General features: G+C 38.6%; 1 protein-coding gene across 2 annotated transcripts; it reads right to left on the reverse strand.

Moving 5' to 3' along the window:
• Positions 1 to 4,730: 4,730 nt before the first annotated feature.
• On the reverse strand, positions 4,731 to 8,102 carry LOC140951962 (uncharacterized). 2 transcript variants are annotated; one of them, XM_073401348.1, is made up of 3 exons: positions 7,848 to 8,102; positions 7,362 to 7,520; positions 4,731 to 6,797 (listed from the first exon to the last, which is right to left on the reverse strand). In XM_073401348.1, the coding sequence occupies exons 2-3, from the start codon at positions 7,456 to 7,458 to the stop codon at positions 5,818 to 5,820; spliced, it is 1,077 nt and encodes a 358-aa protein (XP_073257449.1). In that variant the 5' UTR covers positions 7,459 to 7,520; positions 7,848 to 8,102; the 3' UTR covers positions 4,731 to 5,817. The 2 variants fall into 2 exon arrangements, with proteins under 2 accessions (XP_073257449.1, XP_073257448.1); XM_073401347.1 differs by having other exon boundaries at positions 4,734 to 6,797; positions 7,362 to 7,466; positions 7,848 to 8,100.
• Positions 8,103 to 9,390: the final 1,288 nt, after the last annotated feature.

Consider the following 9,390-nt stretch of genomic DNA (forward strand, 5'->3'; position numbering starts at 1 on the left):
TGCTTTTTGCTTTCTCTTTAAACATGCTAAGATTAAATTTGTATCGTATTCCAGAGTTTGGTGGCATATAAAAAAATTTGGAGATGTATTCGTAAGGACGAACTCAGAGATCCTCTTAAAAGTAGGATGAACCAGATAAACTAGTTAACCCTTTAAAGCCTAAGGAGTGGTCAGTATGAAATTTCCCCTTATATCAACGTTTTATAAAACCGCGTGGTCATAACAATTGAGGTTATGGTCAGGGAAGATTAATCTTATACTTTTTAGTTATAGATACCTACTAAGATAAATTCCCCCCACTACTTCTGCTGAAAACAAATAAGGACAACAAATGAGAATTTGAATTTTGATATTAGGGTTAAGAGGGTTAACAAGAGGAGAATAAGCCGATGAACAGACGGAGTGTCAAGGTGTTGACAGTGATTCACAAAGAGCCTTGACATAGGAGTATTTAGAGAGTAAACAAGTTCGTTCCATTGATTTTTTTATTGTTTTACCAGGGGAGTTTTTTGGAAATGGTCAACGAAAATTAATTGTCGTTCTTTTTTGTCAAAATAATACTTAACTGCAAAGCTCATTCACAGGAAACTGGAGTTTCAGGACATTCTTTGAATTTAAGGCACAGGGTCCACAGGAGCCCAGTTTGAACACATGAATTACTTTTTTTTAATGTCTTACCTTGTACGTATATATACCCTCATCGCTTCGCACAATTGAATAAGCCTAATTCCGGATCTTTATGGCCATTCGGAACAGATTTCCGACTCCGGCATTTTGAAAATAAAGAACTGCTTGGCCATTTCTTCGCAACTTCGTGGGTGCATAACTTTCCTGACTATGTATTCTTTAAGAGCCCTCTGTCCTGAGGTCTGCGGCATATATGATGCGTGACGAAACTGTAACGCGTGGATAACGTGATCCAGGAGGGAGTCATAAACTCGTGAGCGCGGCTGTCCGATGTGCCTGGCCATCGTGACGTCACAGCAAAGTGAAGCGTACGACGAGCAGAATTTTCGAAAATGGCGGTGTTATTGTTTTTCATGTGAACACTTTGAGCTTATTTTTTCCCGTGTCATGAAGCAGCAATGTGGTTTCTCTTTTGATCGAGGATACCATTACCTTATATTCCAACGGAAGAGGTAAGTGCATTTTGATTACTACGTGAAAATTCTGCAAAAAAGGTTTCTGAAGGGTTTAGGTGAGTCTCCAAGTTAGGAAAATTATGGGGGTGCGGTGCGACCTTTCGCTCGACAAAAACCCGTTTTTCCCTGGATAAAAAGCATGAGAAAACTTGTAGCTTTGCTCCAAAGTAGTTTATATCTCACAGAATCCATATAGCATATAATAAATGTCAGGGAATGAACCACAAAAATGATCAGTGTATTTATTCGAATCAGTTTCCTCCGTTATAATTTTGCAATCTTGTTGAAGTGAGGTTGGTTACGAAAATTTGTTATAAATGAGCTGTTTTGTAGTTATTTCGGTTCTTCAGTAAGACGTATAGAAGTATACTGAGTTGTTAAGCTTATTATGACCTCGTAAAAGCCCGATCGTGAAGAAGTTCACTCTTTTTGAGGCACTACGTACCATATTTAATCTAAATATTTGTTTAGCCCTTGTAAATTTTTGTACACCTTCTGAAAGTTAAATTATATATTAGGAAAGCCCCGGCGGTGGGGGGTAACACTCTTGAAACAAGAGACCAACAGGATAATTTTAAACCGCACTATCAAGCCTGCATGTGTACACATATGTACACTGTATTTCACTTTCAATACCCTCTCAACATCTGGTAGTATAATGCATCAGTCAATTGAAACCCCGGCCTCCTGATCCCTGAGACTTAGCGGTGAATTTAACATTAACACCACTAATTTTTTCCCTTCCCGAGCCAAGTAGTTTGTTAAAAGCACCTTATGGCAGGGAATTAGTAGTTGTAGTTCTAGGTTTGATTTAAACCGCTCTCTTCCATCTAGTACTCTGTATTTATTAATTTTATTTTCAAACCAATGGACCTGTTAAAAGAAACTCTCAACGGCATTCCATCCAATTCATGAGAAATGTCATCCACTAGCTGAACTTTGTAATTGCTAACAGCGCTTCCAACTGTCGGTTAGCCTGAGATCATGCCCTCTCCCTATTATCCCTTTATGTCTCTCACCGGAAGATGGCATGATACATTTCTTTGTCGGATCACATGTAAAAAAGCCAGAATCTGGACTTTTTTCTGATTGGATAGGAAACAATGCGGATGATTTGCGCTGCTCCAATTGGCCAAAATGCCACCATCCGTTAGTTGTGGTTGATTTCAGTCTGCATTTTTGCTTGCGTAATGAGCAGTGAATTCACACGCGAGTTTGTTATAAAATTTCTGCCGGTTCAGTTTTCTTGAATTTGAAGAATGCGTAAATAGAAATTTCATATTTTCCATCTCATTGTATACTAAAAAGTTGCAGTCAAAAGTTCACTGATCATTTGAATGCAATTTGATACTGGCTACAAGTTACAGAAACGACAAACGGGTTCACTTTTCAAATAATCAATTCATGAATGGAATCTTGACCTTGATTGACTGTAATTCCTCCTTCAGAAACCTGCGAATTATTCTGAGCAATCTTCGCTTTCACAACACCTTTCAGTTCGTAAAATATGTTGTGTCAGCCTAATTTTTTTTTCACTGCTTTCGAAGTCAACGAGCTCTAACCTGTAAATTCTTTATTATTTGTAGCTGTTAAATAAAGGTATGGCAGCTCCAGCTAGCAGTATTTCATCACAAAAACAACACATTTAAAAATTTTTTTTAGGAAGCACCATCTGAACATGGACGTACTTAAAAATGTTCTTTTCCCTAAAATTTATTTCAAAAGAGACATTAAAATATGATTCCCGTATGGTAAACGCTTATTGGCTAATAACATGACAGGTCAAGAAGACGTTACATTATGTAAATTAGGGGGCGGTTAAGAGCTTGTTAAATGAATGCATCAGGTGTTATTTTTTTTCCCTCTCGAGCCAAAGAAACAAAGAAGCAAAAAAAAAATTACGCCTGATCTCAGGTTATCTGTCGGTTTACTTTCGTTTTGCAGTGTGCTTTGCAGTACAAAACAGTATATAAATCGTAAACAGGTTTTCAGTAGTATCTATGGTGGTATGGACTAGAAAGGTGTATTGGTAATGCTAATCATTTTCTGTTTTTTCTACAGGATTAACACTACTTAGACCAACGACGTTTCCAAGCTTACATCTGTTACATGTAAACAGAATTGGAGACTAGACTGGCAGGCCTCTCATTATTACTTATTCTCTTGGCCTCTACATCATCGTTCGATCAAAAAATTTATGGTCACTCCAGAACATAACATTTGATCATCTACTTGTTCTTTTTTTTGTTATTGATAATGTGATGAGGATTTATACCTAGAAATTATTTTGGTGAAACTGCTCACAGACAGGATTTTAGAAGAAAAATAATGAATAATGTGTTTTAACCACCATAGCCTTCAAGTCAATTCATCACTGAAAGCTTTAGCCTGAGAATGCAGACAGATTTCCAGTTGTATTTTTTAGTGACGTGAAACTACAACCCAAAATGTTTTGTTTAATTTGATTATTTTTGTCCAGCTCTAGTGCTTCTTGTACTGTCTTAAGTAATATGACCTGTCTAGACATTTTTCCTGACCTTTTCTTTTATTTAGTAAGATTATCTTGCATAGTTCCATGGAAAGTAAAGAAAAAGTGTTAATAAAAGATTTACACTATAAGTATTTTGTTGCTGGGATACTTGGGTATCAGCTCTAGAAGCATAATTTCAAGTGAGGTAGATATACTCCCACATAACAACAGACTTGGGAAATAGTTTCCTTATATACTTACCTCTGAGGAGCAAATGGAGCAATTATTATTTACCAACGAAAAACTTACACCCGAATAGCTTCGGCAATCCAAGCATGTACAGTGTAGTTTAGGTGAAATGCTTGAATCTGCACTGATAGTTGGAATATGCGGACCCCCACGGAAACAGTTACTCCAGATTTCGAGCGTTTATTGACCAGTTTTAAAGGCGTCCTTATTACCATTTTTTTGGGGGGAAGATTGAACGGTATAGCTGAACCTTGACAGAATATTTGTCCTCTCATTGATACACGATTTGGTACCTTCAAGAACTGTCTCTTCAGGTCGTAAGCCGTTTTCAAGTAAGCTTCAATGTCGCTGTCCAGGTTCGAAGTGAAAATGTTCAAATCGCCGAGTCACTAGCCTTAGCGTTCTGTTCCCAATTCTGAGATATTTTCCACCTATTTATAAACGCCATTGTTTTGATTCTGATTTTTTCTTGAAGGTATTGTTTTCAGTGGAAGGCTCCTGTAGAATCTTGCGTCAGCCCAACTGGCTATAAACGTAGTATGGGTGTAACATATTTCTTAGGCAATTTGTAGACTTAAACTGTATTCAAGCCCCTCTCAAGTCCAAACATTGACATAAAAAGATACCCTCGAATTAATCGTATTACTCGTTTCAATTCGAGAGCTTTATTGTTGGATTAACTGGCTTATTTCTCTTGCCCTTCGCGGCTGACTCGCAAGGTACCTGCGGAAAGTAGTGTTTAAAGCCACTGATCATTTTTATGAAATTGTTATGAGATTTAATTTTTCAAAAATGAGAAAGAGTTTTGACCTCTGTAACTTATGTTTTTGTCTCCAAGCACAGTATTGTGGCGTTTCAGAGTTACAGGCCATTAAAGATGATCTTGGTGATGATTTTTATCGATCGGTAGGAGCGTTTGTCAACACTTTTGAGTCTTGTGGCCAGTGTGTTTTTTGTTTTCAGGTTAAAATTCCGTTATTGATACTTTAAATGATAACATCTGTAGCTTCGCTTTAGTGGTTGAAATGATTTGCTCTACTGTTACTGAGAAATTGGACCGTGAACTTTTCACGACAAGCATTTTGTTTACCTTCTTTCAAACCTTCCCGGGCGGGCTTGAACGTGACGTCACGATGGCCAGACACATCGGATTTTCATTCGCCAATATCTGCTCTAGTGCCCAGGCCTTAGTTTATGACTCCCTCCTGACGTGATCGAAATAAATCATTGGTTTTCAACAACAGGTTTTTCAAATTCTCTGATCTGGCCCTGTGCATTTGGGGGCCTGTTCGGCTCGCGTGAACAGCGAGCTCAAATCACACTTTGCGGCCAGAGCGGTATAACTATAACTACGTGTAAATTTTGAAAATAAAGCGATTTCTTTACCGTATGCTAAGTAATCTTTAGGTCATTTTCCCCTTTGTTTAGGCAATATAACTTAAGTTTTAATCCTGCCTGAGAAAGCGATCTTGTCCGAGCAGCGAAATATAATATCTCAGCAGCATATTAAAGATTTTAAGAACCTTGCGCAAATCAATTTCACATGCAATTGTTTTAGGCACTGGTGAGAGATGGGATGGATCTGAGTTACCTACGTATTATATTCTTTTCATTTTTTACTTTTAAAATTCTCTTTTCCTTTCCTTGACTTAAAAAATTCACTTTTCTATTTGTTTACTTTTAAAGTTTAACAACGTTCTGGATTTAAAGCTTTCAGTAAATGAACGAAAATAGGTCCTTACTTCTTTTTCACACTTTGGGTTCATCATAAAAAGTCCAGTAGATGTCCAATAGTTTGTACTTTTAAGCTATATAATGCCTAGACCGTTTGCCAGTAATTTTCTTGTTGTCCAATGAGGAGAAAGGAGAGTCCATGAACAAAATTAGCTCCTTACTGGATTTCCACAAATTCGTTTTAGTTATTAAACATCTAGTACAGTCCAATAGGTTGTATCTTCAGGATATATAATGCCTGGACCGTTTGCCAGTAACTTTCTTGTAGTCTAATGAGGAGAAAGGAGAGTCGACCAAGGCATCACGGCCAATGCCATGATCACTAGCAAGCGTATCATTTTCATCAATATCCCGCTCTAAGCTTGACACCGGAATGTCTTCAATCTCTCCGGGAACTGCTTGCTTTAGAAGCGCTTCCTGCATTTCCTTTTTCCCAAGAAGATCTCTTGTGTCCCCTTGTTTTGCGTCCTCATTGTTCTCTACGCTGCCATCGTATGCACTGGAATTGATGGTGAAGTCGTCTTTAAGGGCGTCGCGGATGAAGTCTTCAACTAGCGAGACATTCCTTCGAAATCGATCGATATTGAACGGAATCTCGCTTCGTTTGTCTATAGTGATCTTATCTAAGTCACTGTCGCTGTCTTCGTTTGAGTCTTGTTCGCTGTCCCCTTGATCGCCTTTCTTTTTCGACAAATATCCTTTCACTTCGTCAATGAGAGAAAAAAGCCTTCTTTCCAAGTTAGAGATCTCTTCGAGTTTCTCATGCACTTTTCCTTTCGTTTCATCGCTACCTGCAGCAACAGTGTCATGCACTTGCTGAGTGGCATCGCTGCCCAAATGGCTTGCGATTTCCTTCTGAACGACTTCATCGATCAGTTCCTTAGCAGTAACAGCATGATACTGACTACCACCAGCAGCAGGATGTGCAGCAGCAGCAGCTGCCCGTTGTTTCTTCTTGTGAAGTTTCTTCAGCGCATTGTCCACCGCCTCACGAATTCCCCCTTGGTCGGAATAACTGTTCTCTACCTTATCTTTGAGATCATCAGCAGTCAGCAGTGTATGTTCCTTGAATGCGTCCATTACAGGAAATGCAGCTCTTTGATCTGTGTCCTCTTGTTTTTCTTCATCCTTCAACAGGTTAGTTTCAACATTTGAGCCCAACAGGTCGTCCCCAAGCCCTAGATGAAGTCCCATTATATCATCTAAAAACGGAAAAGATATTTAAGATTTAATAGTTGAAACCAAGGCACAGAAACATCGGTAGTTAGAAAAGTAATGCCATGGAACTACTCTTGTGGATTAATTCCCATGTCTTGGTATAGCTCTTTGTCCGAAATAATTGAATCACATAGCAAACACTACTAAAAACGTTTAACCCCTGAGGAGTCAGGACCTTAAGATATGACTACGAGTACGAGTCCCGGAAGGTACTTTGTGAAAATTCAGCTGAGGTGTAAGCATATTTTCTGAAACTCTTGCCTTAGTCCGGACCGAAATATGAGATTTTCCCTACCCTATTTCAGACCCAAACAGTGAAACGCTTAAAACCAAGAAAAAGTTATCAAATAGCACTACGGTTAATTGACTTTATTCCCCTTCAGTGCAGTTTTCTAAATAGCCTCGACCGGAGCAATGATTGCTCCGGTCAAGGCTATTAAGACAAATACAGTACATTCGTGAAAATTTGTTAAGCCGGGTGGCCTGTGCAAAACACATGGATATTCGCAGCATATCGTTACTCACTATGGTAAGTAATTTTGACAAACCTCGTTTAGACGTTTTCGAAGCCGTCTTTGGATCGGACAATACTACAACAGCCATGCAGAAAACATTTGCAGCAATCCATGCACACTTCCAATACATAGTGGATTCTTCAAATCAAAAGAGAGTAGTCAAAAGCGATGAAATTGACTTGGTGACGCTCACTTAGTGATGTAGATTTAGCATGTTGGAGTAAACATAGCAATTCAAAGACGGTTATTGTAATTTTCCACATATTAATATTCTTCACAAATAATGTCTTTTGATACAGTCGAAAGCTCAAGGTTGCCAGTGTTTCGTAACAGCATGCAAGTACAGATATTGCTTTGACACGCTGTTCGTAACGAATAAAGGAATTTTCTTTATTTCTAATCCGTTTCCAATTAGTGTTACATCCTTCCTCTGCGAGTAGTCAAAGCAAGATCAAGAGCGCACGAAATACGTTCTTATTTTCAATCACATCTAAACAATCATAAATGCATGGACTATACCTTAGTATTGCTGTAGAAGTCTTTCCTTTACTGTAACCAAATCATCTGTCTTCTTGAATTCTCCTTCTAATTCCCGTTTTCCCTCTTAACTATAGGCGGATTACAGATATCTTCTAGCAGAAAGAGCTTATAAATTAGAAATAACTTTTCTGGTATTTTGCTCTCGTATGGCAGGTACCTGTCGAGTGGGACTTACAGACGAAAAAATCTGCGATAAGGGCTTAATTAAAAGAGCTTAGCATAATGAAGCGAACTGGTTTTCGTGAAAACGAAGTTATCGGTGCACCGATGCGGGGTGGTAGTGCATCTTAACTGAAAACGATGAACTATGATGTAAAATGATTTAGCTTCGAGTGCTCACATAAATGATCTATTAACGCATTCAAAACAACCAAAACGACCGGAGCACGAGGGAAGATGCGAATGCATCGATGTGACTACATGAGTAAAGATAATTACCATTTCTCAACACTGCCACTCATAAGTACTTGAATCGATGTTGCCAAGGGGAATTTGAACCCTGAAATAAGGTTGCTTTAAGTTTTTTGTTACTGTTAGCAACCAGATTATGTGTAACCATTTATTGTATTCAGCTACAGACATCACATGTACTGCCGTTCCACTCCCAAAATTAACCTCTGGATAGCCTCACTAGGAATCTTCAGCACGACAGAGACTGAGAGGAAGGAGTTCAATGAGGGATCTTTTAAAACATGCAATGGATCAAGTGAATACCCTCATCATTCTTATGAAATAATAAAGCTATGGAAAATATCTACATGAATTACACTGAATTACATTTCTCTTTTTCTTTTGCACTACGTTTTAGATAAAAATGATAACACCTTGTTAATATTACATTTTTTCTTTTACCACTATCCAAGGTCAAAAAACTTTCAGTCGCCTGGGCACGGTGTTACGTCATGAATGTACTGAAGTTACGAACTAACGCTCTAGAACCTGCAGGAAGTTATTCCTTGTGATTATGTTCTAGGCATGACAATTGCAGCTTTCAAGATATTCCTCTCCAAGCGGACACTAGATGGTAGTGTACCAACGACTTAACAAATAATAGGAAATCAGAGGTTAACCATCAAAGAAAAACTGAAGTACGTCTAACACGTTTTTCCAATAAAGGAAAACGAGACCAGGCTTTACCTTACTTATTGAAAACCCCTCGAAACCAATATAACAGACTTTAACCTGAAGTACATTGGGATAGACAACAGACAATTCGCATCCATGGGTAAGCGCTAACCTCTACGTTTCTGTTCCTCTAGCAGGATACGTGTTGCAAAAATAAGTCTACGCTCAGAACGTCCAGGAGTGAGCTACAATTGTAGGACATCCTCAATCGATATGATTGCCAGCTAGTCCCACACTCTATCGCATACCAGCAATCGAACATGACAGTCGTACTTTAGTCCACCTACTCACACAAAAACGCAAGAGAGTTGAGGGAGGTGAAAAACTTTTTGGTGTAGAGCACGTACAGACCTGACCCGACTGGCGATCAATCGATACACATTCCAAAGTGATTTCA

This window comes from Porites lutea, chromosome 11 (assembly GCF_958299795.1).
Source record: "Porites lutea chromosome 11, jaPorLute2.1, whole genome shotgun sequence".
Classification (NCBI taxonomy): domain Eukaryota; kingdom Metazoa; phylum Cnidaria; class Anthozoa; order Scleractinia; family Poritidae; genus Porites; species Porites lutea.

What these genes read in the sequence shown, in the direction of transcription:
- LOC140951962 (XM_073401348.1), bottom strand. Translation starts at nt 7,458, where the DNA reads ATGTATTGGAAGTGTGCATGGATTGCTGCAAATGTTTTCTGCATGGCT. An exon ending in TTCGAAAACGTCTAAACGAG is followed by an intron (nt 6,798 to 7,361) that starts GTTTGTCAAAAT and finishes TTCCGTTTTTAG; the next exon opens with ATGATATAATGGGACTTCAT.